Raw genomic sequence first — 19,293 nt, 5'->3', positions numbered from 1 at the left:
CTTGATGATCTCTGAGGTCTCTTCCCAACCTTATTGAGTCTATGCCTCTATGTGGTCCCCCCAAGAGGTCCTTTTCCCTATGTGCAAAGCCAATAGACACACAGGAGCCAGGATGTCTGCTTGATATCAGTGCTGGGTGGTAAAATCACAAATCCAGTCCCTGTGAGCTCAAACAGCAGCAGTTTATATATTAGATAAAAGCAGATTAGATTAGTTACATCACTTTACATCCCATAAATCACTGTCCACCTGCTCCATCCCTTACCTAAGTCATTATACTACTATCTAGCAATTAAACTAAGAGGGTCTGGGATTTACATTTAAATTCTTCTCCTGGAGATGTGATTTTTAGTCTTAAAATGCTCACAGGTTACAGAGGGGACACCTTGATGGTTTGATCCGTGTTCAAACCCACCTCTGGTTTATGTCAAGACACCAGAACAAGGCATAATTTACAGAGGCAAACAGAATTTTACTGCCTTTAGGTACTGCTCTTAATTCTTGTGTTCTGTTTCTGATCATTTAAATCTTCAAACTCATTCATGAGGGTGGTGAGATGCTGGAACAGGGTGCCCAGGGAGATGGTGGAAGCCTCATCCCTGGAGGTTTTCAAAGGCAGGGCGGATGTGGCTGTGAGCAACCTGCTGTAGTGTGTGGTGTCCCTGCCCATAGCAGGGGGGTTGGAACTGGATGATCCTTGAGGTCCCTTCCAACCCTATCAATTCTCTGATTCTGCCCTTCAGTTTTTAGACATTGAGACTTCAGCCTTCCATTTTTGTTCCCCTGGTTTCACACCAGTTCATTATGTACATTTTAACTCCATCCTTCCAACATGACTGGAACAGCCCAGCCAGTGCCTTTCACAGGGTCAACCAGGTTGGAAAAGACCTCAGAGATCATCAAGTCCAACCTATTACCTAACACCTCCTGAAAAATAAACCATGGCTCCAAGTGCCACATCCAAGCCTTTTTTCAACACCTCCAGTGATGGTCACTCCACCACCTCCCTGGGCAGCACATTCCCATGGCCAATTAGTTTTTCTGGGATGAACTTTCTCCTCACCTCCAGCCTAAACCTCCCCTGGCACAGCTTGAGGCTGTGTCCTCTTGTTCTGGTGCTGGGTGCCTGGAAGAAGAGACCAACCCCCACCTGGCTACAACCTCCCTTCAGGTAGTTGTAGACAGCAATAAGGTCTCCCCTGAGCCTCCTCACCCCTGGGGCGGACAGCGCTCCCGCTGCCCTCCCGCCCCGCAGCCGCCGGCCCCGCCGCCATTACGGCGCCGCCCCCCCCCGGCCGCCGCTCGCGCCCGCTCCCGCCGCCGCCTCAGCGCTGCTCCGTCAGCCGGCGGGGCGGGGCGGGGCGGGGCGGGGCGGTGCCGCCCGCCCCTACTTCCGAGGCGGCGGCAGCGGGCGGTAGGTGGTGGCCGCGAGCGGCGGCGGAGGAGGAGAAGAAGAAGGAAGAGGAGGGCTGGCGGGGGGCGGGCGGAGAGCCAGGCTGCGTCGGGCGGTGCGGTGGCTCCGGCGTGCGCCGCAGCCGCGCTGGGGGCGGCATGGCGCCGGGGGGCGGCTCCAGGGCAGAGGGCTGCAGGGGTAGGCCGCGGCGGGGCTGGCGCTGAGGGAGCGCTGGGGCTGCGAGGGGCGGCGCTGCTGTTTGGAGGCTCGGATGAGGAGGGGAGGGAATTCCTGCTGTCAGAGCAGAGCACCTTGCAAGAGCAGGGTGCGTCCCGTAGGGAAAACTGACAGAGCTGCGAGGGTGCCGGAGCAGGCTGCCCAGAGAGGTTGTGGAGCCTCCTCTGCAGGGCTGCCAACCCCACGTGGCCGTCGTGCTCCTGGGCGAGCTGCTGTGGGTGCCCTGCTTTAGCAGGGGGTTGGGTCTCCAAAGGTCCCTTCCAGGCCCTGCCGTGCTGGGATGCTGTGTGAGGAAAGGCAGTGATCATAGTATCATAGGATCAGTCAGGGTTAGAAGGGACCACCAGGATCATCCAGTTCCAACCCCCCTGCCATGGGCAGGGACACCCCACACTACATCAGCCTGGCCACAGCCTCAGCCAGCCTGGCCTTAAACACCTCCAGGGACAGGGCCCCAACCACCTCCCTGCACAACCCATTCCAGGGCTTCACCACTCTCATGGGGAAGAACTTCCTCCTCCCCTCCAGCCTCAATCTCCCCACCTCCAGCTTCATGCCATTCCCCCTAGTCCTAGCACTGCCTGAGATCCTGAGCAGTCCCTCCCCAGCCTTCCTGGAGCCCCCTTCAGATCCTGGAAGGCCACAATGAGGTCACCTGGGAGCCTTCTCTTCTCCAGACTGAACAGCCCCAACTCCTTCAGTCTGTCCTCACAGGAGAGGTGCTCCAGCCCTCTGCTCCTCCTCCTGGCCCTGCTCTGGACACCTTCCAGCCCCTCCAGATCCCTCTTGTAATAGGGGCTCCAGAACTGGAGGCAGTACTGCAGGTGGGGTCTCCCCAGAGCTGAGCAGAGGGGGAGAATCACCTCCCTTGCCCTGCTGGCCACACTTCTCCTGCTGCAGCCCAGGCTCTGCTTGGCTTTCTGGGCTGCAAGTGCACACTGAGAGCTCCTGCTGAGCTTCTCCTCCCCCAGCACCCCCAAGGCTCTCTCCTCAGGGCTGCTTTCCAGCCAGTCCCTGCCCAGCCTGCATTTGTGCCTGGGATTGCCTCCACCCAGCTGCAGGACCCTGCCCTTGCTCTGGTTGAACCTCCTGAGGTTGGCTTGTGCCCACCTCTCCAGCCTGTCCAGCTCCCTCTGGATGGATCCCTTCCCTCCAGCTGTCTGCTGCCCCACACAGCTTGGTGTCATCAGCAACCCTGCTGAGGGTGCACTCAATGCCACTGTCCATGTCACCCACAAAGATGTTGAACAAGACAGGTCCCAGGACTGATCCCTGAGGGACTCTGCTTGGCTCTTCCCGCGCTTTCCGCTCCTGAGCCTAGTTTTTGTTGCTGTAATTCAAAACCACATCGGTGTGTTTGCTGGGCTTCCTTCACTAAGTGATGAACAGCAGCGGTTCCCTCACCAGAGCGGGAATCCAGCTCCTTGCTGCTGGGTTTCACGGTAAGGAGCAGGCACCGCTGCATGGCAGAGGTGCTGAGGATGTCCCCACAAACCCAGCACAGCAGCTGAAGGCGGTGGTGGACGTGGATACAGTCAAATGTACCAGTCACACCTCATGGCAACACCTCCTGCTGACGTTGGTCAATTTCTTACTTCCCGTTAGAGTGATCAGCAGGGCACGGCAGCTGATTCTCCCCCTATACTCTTCTGCCCCTATACTCCCTGCAGCACTGCCTCCAGCTCTGGGGCCCCCAGCACAAGAAGGACCTGGAGCTGATGGAGAAGCTCCAGAGGAGGCAACCAAGGTGATCAGAGGGCTGCAGAACCTCACCTGTGGGGCCAGGCTGGGAGGGTTGGGGCTGTGCAGCCTGGAGAAGAGAAGGCTCCAGGGAGACCTTAGAGCAGTCTTCCAGTACCTGAAGGGGGCTACAGGAGAGCCGAGGAGGGACAATAGATAATGCCTTTAAGCTGGATGAGGGGAGATTTAGATAGGAAAACATTCTTTGCAGTGAGGAGTGGTGAGACACTGGAACAGATTGCTCAGGGAGGCTCATCCTGAAGGCGTACAAGGCCAGGTTGGATGAAGCCTTGAGCAACCTTGGATAGTGGGAAGTGTCCCTGCCCATGGCAAGGAGTTTGGAACGAGATAATCTTCAAGGTCACTTCCAATCCAAACCATTTTATGAATCTGTGAAAGATGCAGCATCTCTTAAATTCACTACAGTGCTCAGAGGGTGAGGGGTCTGGTTTTGGCAGCCAGGAGGTGTGGTCTCCAGGGTCACTCTGGTCTTTCAGACCTTTTTAATCTGGTTACATGTTAGATCATCACCTAATTTGCCAGGTCCTGGACTATATTAGTTTATTTTCTCTAGGTTTGAAGGACACTTGGTTAAGGAATGATCTAGGTGAAGTGATAAGGATGCAAAAGCTCTTTGTTGGTTAAGCTGGCACAAGCTGCCCAAGCTAATTCAAGTTTGTAAACATTTTCCAACAGCTAGAACCTAGTTTCTTCTTTAAAGATAAAGCATAAATGTTGACTCTGGTTTCTGGATAGTTACTGTGCCAGCCTCCAAGGTTACTTAGTTTCTTTGACTGCTTCTTTTGGACAGCCTCAGTCTCTGTCAGCTCTTCTCTCTTTCAATTAAAACATCTGACTGCAAGTAGCTTACCTCAGGTTAAAGAAACTCTGGCTTGGATAGAAACCTGGGCTCCAGATCCCCTCTTCAAAAGATGCTTTAAACCTTGAGTTTTCTGTGGTATTAGTTGAACAAGGACACAAATGAAGTCAGTATTAAATCTTGGTTGTAGTTTGCAGTGACACAGGCCATAAATGAGTGCCAAGCTCACAGTCTCACAGTATAAGTAAGGTTGGAAGAGATCTTGAGGATCATCGAGTCCAACCTATCAACACAGACCCCATGCCTAGACCATGGCACCAAGTGCCACATCCAATCCCCTCTTGAACACCTCCAGGGACGATGACTCCACCACCTCCCTGGGCAGCACATTCCAATGATGAATGACTCGCTCGGTGAAGAACTTTCTCCTCACCTCGAGTCTAAACCTCCCCTGGCACAGCTTGAGACTGTGTCCTCTTGTTCTGGTGCTGGTTGCCTGGGAGAAGAGACCAACCCCCTCCCGGCTACAACCACCTTTCAGGTAGTTGTAGAGGGCAATGAGGTCTCCCCTGAGCCTCCTCTTCTCCAGGCTCGTCCAGTCCTGCTCTAGCTAGTTTCCTGAGAACAAAAAAATGGTGAAGGAAGGTTTGCAGAAGAAACCTTGGTGGAGATCTGGTTTTGTAAGGCTTGCAAAATCCATGCTTAAGAGTTTTCACAAAGAGCATTTCAGGTTTGACTGGTTCATGTGGCAGAGCGATGCTGTCTGCTTAATGTCCCCTGAACTGGTGTCATGACCAAATCATTATGACTGGTGCATGTATGATAGAATCACAGAATTGTTAGGGTTGGATGCTGTCTAACAACATCAGTTCAGTGGATATTAAGTAAAGAACAAACTGCTACAGTGAGGTTCCAACCAGTAACTGATGTTGGCCTGTCAACAGCAGAAACCCATTTTGCCACAGACCCAGCGCTTCCTATGGATCTAGGAGCAGATGGTGACCTAATAATAATTGACAAATGGCTATGATCATGTCAAGGAAATGAGCATGTTTGGATGTCTAATTAGTGTTCAGTGATTGAAGTTTTTTTGAACCTTCTGTTCTTCAGCTGTGAAACATGAACTTCAGGGAAGTGGATGCTGTGGCTAATTGTTTCTGAAAGCGAAATCAGACGCCTCCAAATCAATATGCAGCAGCTTCTGGAAGGATTGATATCCTGTCCGAGCACTTCAGACTTGTATTGACTATTCAGGCTCTCAATTGTTCCTCTCTGCAGAAGTTTATAGATCCTGCCAAGCTCGATGGAACAGAGCAGGTGCTATCAAGAGCAACCTGCTTTGTCTGATATTTCAGGATGTGGAAAACAAAGGGGGCCCAGTGACCTTGAAGTCAAGAGTAGAAGCATGACACCTTAACTGTTAGTAATGGGGAGCTTTGAAGGTATAGCCATGTCGTTTTTACCCTGCCCTCTAGAGCTAAGGAGTGCTGGAAGCTGTCTGCTTTGATTTTGAAGTCTTTCTAAGGCTTGTCCAAAGCCTTCAGATAGTATTGTGCATGTGTTTTGGTGCTCTATGTCCTTAGCTGCTAGTGGCATTATGTTTTCCAAGCCCTTCAGCTGCCATCATCCTTCTGCTTTGTTCCCTCTTCACGTACTCCTCTTTTCCTGCAGGAGCCCTAACTCCTGCAATAAATACCTCAGCTTTTTAGAGCCTCACTGCTAAGCCAGCCACATCCCAATGTGCTTAAGCTTATTGAGTTGTTGATTTTTGTCTCTGCATTACCACTACTGGCCTCAAATAGCTGCTATTTCATCAGGTACTTGATGAGCTCTGAGGTCTTTTCCAACCTTATTGATTCCATGATTCCAAGTTGTAGTGGTTTGAGCCTTAACTGGGAGTTAAAAGCCCAAATGGGGAAAAGGCTGACAATCTCTTCCCCACTCCCACTCCCCCCCCCCTCCCCTCCAAACAGAGAGGAAAAGAAAAAGGGGTAAGGAGCAAATCCACTAAACAACAATCTGGAGTCAGCTTGGAAGTAGAGAGGCAAAGAATTTTTCTTTAAACTATATATATGTATGACAATAACAGGAAAAGTTCACAAGGGCAAGGAACAAGAGTGGATGGGAGGGGGAGAGAAAAAGAATAATACAAAACCAGTCTTTCTCTGAGGAGGTGTGGGGACAGCAGGGAAAAGGAGGTGTGGGGACAGCAGAGAAAAGGATCAGGTCCCGCCACGTGGCTGAGGAGCAGGAGGGCAGCTGCAGTAGCTCTCATCCAGCAGAGGCAGGAGCCAAAAGAATAAACCTTTAGAATAAACCTTTATTAGAATAAACCAAACCAGGTTGGAGAGACCTTCAAGATCATCGTGTCCAACCCATCAACCAATCCAACCCACCCAACAGCTAACCTATGGCACCAAGTACCCTGTCAAGTCTCCTTCTGAACACCTTCAATGACGGCGACTCCACCACCTCCCCGGGCAACCCATTCCATAGCGCAATCACTCTTTCTGTATAGAACTTCTTCCTAACATCCAACCTGAACATCCCCTGGTGCAGCCTGAGACTGTGTCCTCTTGTTCTGGTACTGGGTGCCTGGGAGAAGAGACCATCATCCGCCTGTCTACAACCTCCCTTCAGGTAGTTGTAGAGAGTGATAAGGTCACCCCTGAGTCTCCTCTTCTCCAGGCTAAGCAGCCCCAGCTCCCTCAGTCTCTCCTCACAGGGCTGTGTTCCAAACCCCTCACCAACTTTGTTGTTCTTCTCTGGACTCGTTCCAGCAAGTCAACCTCCTTCCTAAACTGAGGGGCCCAGAACTGGACACAGGACTCAAGGTGTGGCCTAACCAGTGCAGTGTACAGGGGCAGAATGAGCTCCCTGCTCCTGCTGGCCACACTGTTCCTGATGCAGGCCAGGATGCCATTGGCCCTCTTGGCTGCCTGGGCACACTGCAGGCTCATGTTCAGCTTACCATCGACCAGTACCCCCAGGTCCCTCTCTGCCTGGCTGCTCTCAGCCACTCTGACCCCAGCCTGTAGCACTGCATGGGGTTGTTGTGGCCAATAAGGAGATCCAACAGCTATGATGTCCTGCTTTTTATACCCTGGCTGGGCAGGGAGGGGGGAGTGGAACAGACTCAGCTTTCCCAGGGGGAAACGCCCTGCAGGGAGGGTAGAGTACCCGCAAGCCCTCCCCCCTGCTTTGTTTGTTTTGTTTTCAGAAAAGGGCGTTAACCCACCACACAAGTACACTAACATTGAACATTTGAGATTCCTTCTGCCACCCTGTTACAGCCACAGTACTCCTTCAAGGTGCTCACTCTGCCATTGTGGGATCTCATCTGATGTTTTGTACAGAAACCAAAGCATCCAACTTTGAGCAGGACTTGTCAGCAGTGCCAGCAGAGCAAGGCTCGTAAGCATGACTTGAAGAAATGAGTCTTTAAATGAGTGGTAGAAATGTGAATGCTTCAGAGGAATACAAGAGGTAGGAGAGCTTTTAGTTTGACAAGACTTCAGAATATGATGGGAATCATAGAATTGTTAGGGTTAGAAGGGACCACAAGGATCAGAAATGTGAATGCTTCAGAGGAGCACATGAGGCAGGAGGACTTTTAGTTTGACAAAACTTCAGAATATTATGGAAAAGGGAACCCTCTCTGCTTCTCCATCAGGATCTCATGAAAAGCAGCCTGATACTTACCTGGAGCCACTAGTTTACTACAGAGCAAAACTAATCCTAGTTTGATATACAGAGTACCAGGTTGGAAAGGTCTTCAAGGACCATCTGGTCCAACCTTTGTAAGTGATGATGTAGTTGCAATGAGCTGGCCCAGCACCCTGTTGAGCTCTCCAGTGTAGGGGACTCCACTACTTCCCTTGGGAGATGATTCCAAGGTCTGACTGTTCTCATGGTGATAGTCTTGAGAACACAGTCTCAAGCTGTGCCAGGGGAGCTTTAGGCTGGATCTTAGGAAGAAATTCTTCCCAGAAAGAGAGATTGGCCATGGGAATGTGCTGCCCAGGGAGGTGGTGGAGTCACCATCACTGGAGGTGTTTAGGAAGAGCCTGGATGAGGCACTTGGTGCCATGGTTTAGTTGATTGGATGGTGTTAGGTGATAGATTGGACTTGATGATCTCTGAGGTCTTTTCCAAACTAGTTAATTCTGTTCTGTTCTTCTGGAGTCCAATGGGCATCTCCCCAGCAGTAACTTGTCCCCATCAGCTGTTGTCTTTCCAGGGGTTTCCTTGTAAAAAGGGAGTCTTCATCTTCCTGGTAGCCACCCTTTCTGTACTGGTCCATGGTGCTTAGGTCTGCCCTAAGCCTTCTCTTCTCCAGGCTGAACAAACCCAGCTCTCTCAGCCTGTCCTCATGTGGAGGGTTTGAGAGAAGGGCTCAGCGCTCTCCCCCCCACAAGGCAGCCCTTCCAGTCCTCTGATCATTCTTGTGGCCATTGTCTGGACACCTTCCAGCCTGTCCACATCTTCTGTTGTACTGCATGGACCACCACTGCATGCAGTGCTCCAGTGACATGTAGAACATCCAGAAGTAGTATTGGTTGTTTTCCCTCATTCTGGTATTCCACCTCCTTTTGCCCTGGTTCCCCTGGTGCTAAGTATTAGTTTCTCTGTTTTCTTCTTACTTGCTTCTGGGGACTAGGCTGGAGAAGCCTTGCAGCTCAAGAGTGGGGAGAGGTTGGAAAACAAGCTCTGGCTGTGTTTGAAACCCTTCTTGTCAAGTCTTTCCTCTGTCACACTGAGGCGTGATGGCTAAATAGCACTGAGCAGAACTGTCCTTTACTCTTGGTTCTTTTACCTGGAGCTGGGACAAACTGTCAAAATCACTCTTCTAGACCCAAAAGACCCCTCTTTGTTTGCTTGTTTCCCTTCCATTCTGTGTGCATCACTGCCTTGGAAAGGAGCTGAAGGCAACATTCTCCCCTCTTGAAGTAAAGGCACATAGCTATAAGCATATAGATGTAATTCCTTCTGTCTCTTAATGAATTGGTGACTTTCTGACTGGGTTAGGCAGGAACCTAAACAAATGATCTCTCTTATCTGCTATAGGGAAGGTAAGGTGCTGCTATTATTGTTCTGGGCAGGAGACATTTATCTCAGTTTCAGCTGTAAAGCATTATAGCTCTTTGGGGATTCTTTAAAGGGAAACTGCAAGAGTCCAACCCACCTCCTCTGTGATACACCTACTAAAACAAGGGACAAGAAAAAGCTGTTTGAGCCTAGGAAGCCTTTAACATGCTCTGCTGTTTTGCTGCCAGAGCAAAAGCACTGATAAAACAATGCTGCCATAAGAAGTCTGATTCTAGAGGGCAGAAGATAAGACATTTGCTTTACTTCTCTTAGACAGCAGAACAGAATTGAACTGTTACATTCTTCTGGTCACAGAGATACCAATCCTTCTGTTTGCAGGGCAGGAGAAACTTGACATGGGGAAAACCAGCATGAGGCTTCTCTGTACTTCACTTTGTCTGACCATGATTTGCTGGCTAGCTAAAGGTACCCTGTCAAAAACAGATGCAAGGAAAGATGCTACAAAAAAACTGGAGGAGAAGGTAAGAGAAATAACTGCAGTACTCATCTAAGATGTGTAGTGAACTGAATGAACCTCTGCCCTAGTGAAACATCACCTGGAATACTGCATCCAGTTTTGGGCTCCCCAGTTCAGGAGGGACAGGGATCTACTTGAGAGTCCAAAGGAGGGCTACCAGGATGATTAAGGGACTGGAGCACTGCCTTGTGAGGAGAGGCTTAGACCTAGGGCTGTTTAGTCTGGAGGAGAGGAGACTGAGAGGGGATTTAAGAAATGTCTGTAAATATCTGTGGGATGGATGTCAAGAGGGAGGGGACAGCCTCTGCTCAGTTGCACCCTGGGATAGGACAAGGAGCAATGGATGGAAACTTCAGCACAAGAGGTTCCACCTTAACATGAGGAGGAACTTCTTCAGTGTGAGGGTGCTGGAGCCCTGGAGCAGGCTGCCCAGAGAGGTGGTGGAGTTTCCTTCTCTGGAGACTTTCCAGGCCTGTCTGGATGTGTTCCTGTGTGACCTGTGCTGGATTCCATGTTCCTGCTGTGGCAGGGAGTTGTACTTGAAGATCTCCAGAGGTCCCTTCCAACTCCTAACATCCTGGAATCTTGTGAACCTTGGGAAATGAACTCTGGTTCTGTCAAATCAGTGTTAAAAGCAGCCATGCATTGCCATTGAAGCTTTGGCTCATAAATAAGACTGCCTGGAACTGTCCATCCCTTCAGCTTCTGTAGGCTCCTGGAGCTTTATGCCCTGTGCTTGGTAAAAAAAACCAGGAAGTTTTAGTTCCCTTTTGCATAGCTAAGAGACATCCATCCATCCATCCATCCCTTTGGAAAGGGGGTCAGGGAGCAGTAGTTGGGCCAAGAGCACTAGGTCACTTAGTTGGGGAAGGGAAGGTGTCCTCAGCTTTGGAAGGCTGTATCCTGATAGAAGATCTTGAGGAACCTTCTAATCAGCAGTTCCTTTGCAGGCAGTTATGTCACAGCAATCTGAGCAAATGAAGCCAAGATGCTGAAGTCCCTTTTAACTTGCTGAGCATGTTCTTGTTTCTTGCCTGGTTTCTTTCAGGATTGCAAGAAGGCAGAGGAGGGCAAGGCAAAGAGGGGGTGTGAAGGGGATGTGTATGTGCCACTGCACAGACCAGCTGTGTGTACTTAGAATTGCTAAGCACCTGGGGCAACAAATGGAGACATGTTCAAAATCCTGTCCCTTAACTTCTAAGCATAGATAATCCTTTGTTATGCAGATCCACCTCTCATTGTATGTATTGCTCAGCCTTAACCAGGAAGAAAATCTAGTCTGCAGATAGTGGGGATAACACAAAGTCTTAGGACAGGCTTTCTCTCTTACAGTCCTTACATTGGATCAATAGATAATCAATAGATCAATAGAAGGGTGTGTGGCCAGTTTGACAGGCTGGAGGGAAGGGATCCATCCAGAGGGACTTGGGCAGGCTGGCGAGGTGGGTCCAAGCTACTCTCATAAAGTTCTACAAGGTCCTGAACCTGGGTCAGAGCAATCCCAAGTACAAATCCAGGTTGGGTGAGAAGTGGCTGAGAGCAGCCTGCAGGAGAAGGCCTTGGGGGTGTCAGGTGGTGACAAACTCCCCAGGAGCCAGCACTGGTCCCTAGCAGCCCAGAGCCAGCTGAGTGCTGAGCTGCAGCCAGAGCAGGGAGTGCACAGGGAGGGGATTCTGCCCCTCTGCTCTGCTCTGCTCAGCCCCCACCTGCAGCACTGCCTTCAGCTCTGAGGCCTCCAGCACAAGAAGGACCTGGAGCTGCTGGAGAGGCTCCAGAGGAGGCCATGAAAATCCTCAGAGGGCTGCAGAGCCTCCCCTGTGGGGCCAGGCTGGGAGAGTTGAGACTGTTGAGCCTGGAGAAGAGAAGGCTCCAGGGAGACCTCAGAGCATTCCAGTACCTGAAGAAGGCTTCAGGAGAGCTGGGGAGGGACTTTTGACAAGGGCTGGGACTGCCAGAATGAGGGGAAATGGCTTTGAGTTGGGAGAGGAGAGATTGAGAGTGGAGAAATTTTTGGCAGTGAGGGTGGTGAGACTCTGGCACAGGCTGCCCAGGGAGGCTGTGGCTGCCTCCTGCCTGGAGGTGTTCAAGCCCAGGTTAAATGAGGCCTTGAGCAAGCAGGGCTGGTGGGAGGTGTCCCTGCCTATGGCAGGGGAATTGAAACTGGCTGATCTTTAAGGTCCCTTCCAACCCAGACCATTCTGTGTTTCTGTGTACTCACCATGCACACTGCATTGGGCCTCCTCACTCCTCTCTCTCTGTTAAAACTATTTGTGCTGTCTTAGTTGAAGCAGATCTTCCTTCAAGAGAGGCATTCAGAACCTTGGCCTTCAGTGAAGTCTGAAAGATGTCCAACTTAAAAATTGCCTTCAGATTTTTAGTTAAGAAGCCCTCAGCCCTTTGGATCACTTCTGGGGTGCCATGCCAGAAAGCATTGGCAGGAGAGCAGAGCTGTGGTGAAGGATGTTCTTCAGTCTCACTGCTTCTTGACTTTATGCTTTTGTTTACATGGGTTTTTTTTTGCCTTGCAAGCCAAGTTTGCTGCTGCTGACAAATCATTTCTGAGTACTTTCCTGTTTCAGTTTTAAATCAAACTGCTCTGCATCATTTAAGAGTGCTCAGAGTGTAATGATGTGGTTGGGTTTTGTGTCTCTTTGGAGTCTGTTGCTCTTGAAAGTGGCTGTTTTGCCCAGCTGGCTCTAAAACCTCTCTTCTTCCCCCAGACACTGCATTCTGATAAAACTGTGCAGGAGAGGGGGCTGGTGGTTGTGGATCCAAAAGCAAAGGATGTGATACTGGAACACAGAAGTTACTGCTCCAAGAAGACAAAGGAAAGACATTTCTCAGGAGATGTTCTGGGATATGTTACTCCTGTAAGTTACCAGAAGGAATAAAATTGGTGCTTGGAATGAATCTGCAGCACACTGTGCTAATCTGCAGGCTTGCACCCCTGCTTTAAAAGCATTTTTATAGTGATAGGAGCTTCTGCTCAAATACAGGTGAATAGCCAGCAGATTTTTTTTGAGGGCTGCCTTGGGATTCAGGTGGTCTCCAACCCTTGTTCTCCCAGCCATCTTTTGGAGAGGATCTGGGTCGTGTTTGGGACCAATCTCTTTTCAGTAGCAGCCAGGGGTAGTAGTGCCAGGGGTGATGGGCACAGACTAGAACAGGAGAGCTTCCCCCTATCCATGAGGAAAAGCTTTGCTGGGAGGGTGCTGGAGTGCTGGAGCAGGCTGCCCAGAGAGGCTGTGGAGCCTGGGATAATGTTTTTCTCCTTGCTGGTGAAGCAGAGACCACAGTGTTCTCTCGTCCTTGCTGAGCCATGTGAAGCTGCAGTTAAGGCAGAGCAGCAGGGCTATTAATTGTCCTCACACCATGCAGCAAACTGCTTGAACCTTCTAAATAAACAGTAAAAAATTTTATGCTGCTGTAAAATTGATCTCTTTTTACTATCCAATCCTGCTGTTGTTCAGGGCATCCTCTCTTGAATAATAAATGTCTCTTCCTTTTGTTCAGAGGATGCTTTTCAGTCCTTTCCAGTCTTGCGCTGCCCTGTAAATTTTCACCTCTGTGAAGTTCTCTTGAACCAAAATGCAGAGTCTGTAATTTCAAAACTGATGGAAGTTACATCCTTGGGGGTCCCTTCCAACCCTACCAATTCTATGATCCCACATGCAAATTCCTGTAGTTGAGGTGGGTTTGCAGATTGCCTTTTGTGCAACCAGCAGAGTCTGCAGGCTATTTGAATACAAATCATGTCCCAGAGGGTTTCCTCACACTAACAACTGGGGATCTAGCAAATGGTTCTTTGTTCAAGAGTGTGTGTTGGTCAACAGTAAGGTGAACTGTGTGTCTTGCTTGTGAGCCTCTCCCTGTTCTTCACTTTCTCCTTTCTTTTGCCAGTGGAACAGCCATGGCTATGACATTGCTAAAATATTTGGAGCCAAATTGACACTGATCTCCCCAGTCTGGTTACAAGTGAGAAGGAGAGGGAAGGAAAGGTTCCAGTTCACTGGCCTCCATGATGCTGATAAAGGTGGTGTTGGTTTGCCTTTTCTTTTGCACTGCAAGTAAGATCACTGGTCTGGGAGCACTCTGGGTAGCTCTGCTGATGTATGCATGTGAGGTTTTGGGGCTCTGCCTCAGGGTGAAGCACTTGAACCCACTCCATTGTGTTTGGAGAGTTTCATTCAGTGAACTCCTTCCTGTTCCTACCTGCTTCCACACATGTCCATAGTTTATCTGTCCAAAGAATAAGTAGAAAGCTTAGCTCTGCACCAGGCTGTCTACAAAGCCCCTCTTTAAGAAACAGAAGGGACTAAGACTCTGGGCAGGCAAAACCTCTTCAGTCTGCACTGGGCAATTGCTTACTTGTGGCTTTTTTTCCCCTGCTTTGCAAAAATCCTTGGGTGATTTTGTTCTGGGAATGGGAAATGAAATGAAGCAGAAGAGAGGTTTTTTCCTTCACTGTCAAGAAACCTGCATCAACTTTGGGTTCCAGCTAATGGAGTCTCAATTAATTAATGAATATAGTCTTAATATAGCCTCAATTAATTAATAGAGCTTAATGGGTGCCTTTCAATGGGTGCCTCTCAATGGGTGCCTCTCAATTGGTGCCTCTCAATTGGTGCCTTTCAATTGGTGCCTCTCAATTGGTGCCTTTCAATTGGTGCCTTTCAATTGATGTATCTTAATTGATATATTTTAATGGATACCTTTTAATTGATACATTTTAATTAATGTATCTTAATTGATATATTTTAATGGATACCTTTTAATTGATATATTCTGAATACAGTATGAATTGATCTATTATGAATTAATAGATTCTTAGTTAATTAATATAGTCTTAATTAAGTAAGTAGTCTATGGCTTTGCTTCTGACTGTGGGATGCCATTTGAACCAGCTACAGTTCTTTACCATGTTGGTGCCTGCTGACACCCTTCCAGTGCACTGACTGCCAAGAGGAATGGGTGGAACAAGTGAAAACACCTTTTAAAAAGTGAAATAAAATAAACAGTTCCTCCTGGGGGATGGTTGGTGACTGCAGAAGTGTTGTTCTGAGCAGGCAGTAAGACAGCTTCCATGCTGAGGCAGAAGTGAGGGAGAGGCTGGGGAGAGAGAGTGTAGTAAATGCCAGTTACAGTGTGGTGGGAATGAAGAGCTTCAGGTTCAGTGCAGCAGAACAGGTGTTGTAAGCCTGCTGTCTGTGGCAGGAAGATAGAGACAGTGGAATGATGCCACATTATTTGCAGTTGTCATTGTCAACATAATTCATATTTTAACAGTTGTTCTCTTGCTACTGCTTGACAGGCTGGATGAAAGATGTCAGAAAATCCTCCAAAACCATCAAAATAGGTGAGCCTCCTGTTTGTTTGTCAGGGCTTTCTCTTTTATCCTCTTCAACTGCTGGCAGAGCAAAAGAAGGCTTTCTCCTGGGTGTAGATGGGAGATAGGGATGTTATCACAGCACATTGTTATAAAGGAAGGAGTCTGAGAAGAGAAATAAAAGCAGTTAACTGTAGGTGGTTTCATAGATTCATAGAATGGTTTGTGTTGGAAGGGACCTTCAAGATCATCCAGTTCCAAGCCCCTGCCATGGGCAGGGACACCTCCCACCAGCCCAGCTTGCTCAAAGCCTCATCCAGCCTGGCCTTCAACACTTCTAGGGAGGAGACATCCACAACCTCCTTGGGCAACTTGTTCCAGTGTCTCCCCACCCTCACTGTCAAGAATTTCTTTGTAACCTCCAGTCTAAATCTTCTTTCTTCCAGCTTCCATCCAATCCCCTTTGTCCTATCACCACAAGCCCTTGTCAAAAGTCCAGTTAAATAACTGAAGTGTTGATCATTTCTTGTCTCTGGATAAACCTCGGGTCACAGAGCCCTCTCTGGAGGGCAATTTGTTTGTACCACCACTTTCCTACCCTGGGGGAGCAATCCTCAAACTTGAGGCTCAGGAGATTGGCTTAATTAAAAGAAAACCAAATAAATGGTCTAAATGTGAGTCAGACTTCCCTGCATGGTGGCAGCAAAGTCCTTTTGCTCTTCTTCCCTTGAAGCTGTGAACTGAAGGGATGTGCCATGGTGTGTCTGGAGGGGAAATGGCAACCACATAGCTCTGTGGGAGCTGTTGGCTTTCCCAGAGTGCGTGACTGTAGGCTGTGCCAACAGCAGCTTTCCTCACTCTTGCCTGGCTATGTTTTTAATGTTTTGTGTGGTTGCAAAAAGAGATGATGGGAGCTCAAGTGCCCACTTGTGCCAAAGTAAAACTCATGGAATCACAGAATGTTGGGGGTTGGAAGGGATCTCTGGAGATAGAGTCCAATCCCCTTGCCAGAGCAGGAGCACCCATGGCAGGTCCCACAGGAACACATCCAGATGGGTTTTGAGTATTTCCAGAGAAGGAGAGTCCACAACCTCTCTGGGCATCCTGCCTCAGGGCACTGCCACCCTCACAGTGAAAAAGCTTTCCCTTATGTTCACATGGAACCACCTCTGCTCCAGCTTGCGCCTGTGTCCTGTCACTGGACATCACTGTGTAGAGCCTGGCTCTGTCCTTCCCACACTCACCCTTCAGAGGGTTCTGAGATTAGTAAAGGAGTGAAATAATATACAGAAGAGCAGGTCAGAGTTTGAGGTCAACTCTTCTGTCTCATTCTTGTGGTAGGGGAGACCCCCCAGCTCACAGAAAAATTGCTGCTTCACACTGGCAATCTTTTAAGACTCTCCCTGGGGCCCTGAGGGGTAGTTCAGCTAAGATAGTTCAGTCAAGTGAAGGTCTCTTAACACTTGCATCAGGCCTGACCTTTAACTAAGCAGAAAATGAAGCAGCATGTTCTATGGTGTCATTTTATCTGTGCTGCTCAAGCTGGCCCAAGTAACAGAGCAAAGATCTTAGTTGTGAGCTGTACTGCTCAGTGGCATCTCTGCTTGCATCTGCTCTATTCTGTTGCTGCAGAAATAGTCCATTTCCATCATTATCCACCACCAGAGTGGTGATGCACTAGAACAGACTGCCCAGAAAAGCTGTGGAGGCTCCAACCCTGCAGGTGTTCAGGGCCAGGTTGGATGGGACCTTGAGCAAGCTGGTCTAGGAAGAGGTGGCTCAGCCCATGGCAGGGGAGTTGGAACTAGGTGATCTTTAAGGTCCCTTCCAACCCAAACCATTCTGTGATAATAAATTCTTACTTTTCACTGCTGATTGATGACTTTGCTTGACAGTGCCTCGACTTTTGTTTGATGGCTGGACTTACCAGGACTTTGAGAGTGTTTTCAGCAGTGAGGATGAGATAGAGGAGCTGTCCAAGAATGTGGTTCTGCTGGCCAAGGTAAAGAGACTTTTTGCTCATGCTTCTGAAATAGTGTGAGATGGTATGCAATTCCTCCTGTGATGGCTGCTTTCTCATTCCCATGAGTTTTCTGTTCTGCAAACCAAAATGCTGCTCAAACCAATAATGAAGCTGGATTCCTGGTAGTGTGTCCTGGTTTGCGTCCAATTCCTGTAATTCATAGTATCATAGTATCAGTCAGGGTTGGAAGGGACCACAAGGATCATCTAGTTCCAGCCCCCCTGCCATGGGCAGGGACACCCCACACTAGATCAGCTTGGCCACAGCCTCAGCCAGCCTGGCCTTAAACACCTCCAGGGACAGGGCCCCAACCACCTCCCTGGACAACCCATTCCAGGGCTTCACCACTCTCATGGGGAAGAACTTCCTCCCCACCTCCAGCTTCATTCCATTCCCCCTAGTCCTGTCACTGAGATCCTGAGCAGTCCCTCCCCAGCCTTCCTGTAGGCCCCCTTCAGATCCTGGAAGGCCACAATGAGGTCACCTGGAAGCCTTCTCTTCTCCAGACTGAACAGCCCCAACTCCTTCAGTCTGTCCTCACAGGAGAGGTGCTCCAGCCCTCTGCTCATCCTCCTGGCCCTTCTCTGGACACCTTCCAGCACGTCTATATCCCTCTTGTAATTGGAGTATAGCAACACTTAGTGCAGCTAACTAGCTCTAAAGTGAGACTGTATCAGTCTGAGCAGCATAACCTTGTTGAGTTATCCTTGGCAGCTGCACTGGTGACTTTTGCCTGCCAGAATTTGTGAGTGATAAAACTGTTCCAAAGAGCTGACAGGCTGAGTGTGGCTGAGGCAGTAGTGGAGACCTGACTGCCTTCTTGTGGAGGTTGCCTAGTGAGTAAACAGCTTTCTTCTACATTCCTGTGAAGAAATGGTCTGTTAAGCAGGGGTTCAACTAGTTAGTGGTGCTTTTGAGAGGCAGAAGAAGGGTCATGGGTGCAATGAGTGTTAGAGGAGCACACTCAGTGTGCCATTGTCAATGAGCCACTTCAAGTATCACAGAATGCATCAGGTTGGATGGCACCCTCAAAGGTCATCTTGTCCAATACCCCTGCAGTCAGCAGGGACCTCTCCAGCTGGAGCAGGTTGCTTAGGGCCCCAGCAAGCTTGACCTTGACCATCTCCAGGGGGCCTCAACCACATCTCTGGAACCTGTTCCAGTATTTCACCACTATCATATTAAAGAACTTCCTCCTAATTTTCAGTCTAAATCTGCTCTGCTCCGTTTCCAAACCCTTGCCCCTTGTCCTATCCCCACAGGCCCTTCCAAACAGTCTCTCCCCAGCCCTCCTGTAGGTCCTCTTCAGATACTGAAAAGAAGCTCTAAGGTCTTGCTGGAGCCTTCTATTCTCCATGCTCAACAGCCCCAACTCTCTCAACCTGTACTTCTAAGACAGGTGCTGCAGACCTCTGAACAATTATACTGACAGTAACTCACTGGATGTCTGTAACTGCACAGTTCTGCTCAGGTTTGGTAAAGCACATTCCTCAAACCCTAGAAACTGAGGAGAAGAGAGGATCTCCTTTGAGGAATCATCCCTGTTTGATAAGGTGTTCTAGGCAGCCTTTAGCTAATGGCTTTAGAGCTATGGATGTGTAGGACCTGACAAGTTGCACCCAGAAGACATTCAACTTCAGCGGTGAGTTTTTGGCAGCCTGCTTTATTACTGCCAGGAAAAGTGTTCTCACTTTCTGTGTGATGGAAAGCACTCTTAATGTCCTCTAGAGGAAGGTGGAGGTAGAGATAAACTGGACAGTTTCTTAACATTTATGACTGATAAAGCAATTTTAGGCCCTCCCAGCAAAAGTTGGCTTCTCAAGGAAAGGCCACTCAAGTACAGCAGTGTCCTTGATTGAGCTGAACAGAAATGGGAGATTCATTGTGGGAAATGGTTGGACTCTTGCCTAGGCCAGTCTAACATTTCCATCTTCAGACTGAAGAGCTTGTGGGGTTTTATTCTGACTAGACATAAAAAAAGTCTGTCAAATTGTTTACTTGGCAAACAGCTTTCACTAATGGCTGAATGTTCCCAGGCTGATACCCACTGGTTTATCCTGCAAGAATCGAAGTCATGGTTAGAGTCTCCTCTTATCAGTGCTCAGCGGTATCTAAAGGGCAAGAGGATGATACCAGGCTCTTGTTAGTGGTGCCCAGTGACAGGACAAAGGGCAATGGGCACAAACTG

General features: G+C 49.2%; 1 protein-coding gene across 6 annotated transcripts in view; it reads left to right on the top strand.

Annotated features, from left to right (window-relative positions):
* The first annotated feature begins 1,371 nt into the window (after window positions 1-1,371).
* CHID1 (chitinase domain containing 1) overlaps window positions 1,372-19,293 on the top strand; it is a 174,988-nt gene continuing 157,066 nt past the window's right edge. For 5 of the 6 annotated variants that reach the window (XM_068148579.1, XM_068148580.1, XM_068148575.1 and 2 more), the window contains exons 1-6: window positions 5,602-5,632; window positions 9,618-9,760; window positions 12,477-12,626; window positions 13,657-13,789; window positions 15,068-15,112; window positions 16,978-17,084. In XM_068148579.1, the coding sequence (XP_068004680.1) occupies window positions 5,617-5,632; window positions 9,618-9,760; window positions 12,477-12,626; window positions 13,657-13,789; window positions 15,068-15,112; window positions 16,978-17,084 (594 nt within the window). In that variant the 5' untranslated portion in view covers window positions 5,602-5,616. Of the gene's footprint in view, window positions 1,415-5,601; window positions 5,633-9,617; window positions 9,761-12,476; window positions 12,627-13,656; window positions 13,790-15,067; window positions 15,113-16,977; window positions 17,085-19,293 lie in introns of those variants that run through there. The other variant, XM_068148576.1, reaches the window with a different exon arrangement.

Source organism: Melanerpes formicivorus, unplaced genomic scaffold, assembly GCF_026170545.1.
Source record: "Melanerpes formicivorus ecotype bairdi unplaced genomic scaffold, bMelFor1.0.p_v2 SCAF_16, whole genome shotgun sequence".
NCBI classification, from domain to species: Eukaryota; Metazoa; Chordata; class Aves; order Piciformes; family Picidae; genus Melanerpes; species Melanerpes formicivorus.
The sequence above is the reverse complement of the archived record's forward strand: the minus strand, read 5'-3'. Positions and strand labels throughout refer to the sequence as shown.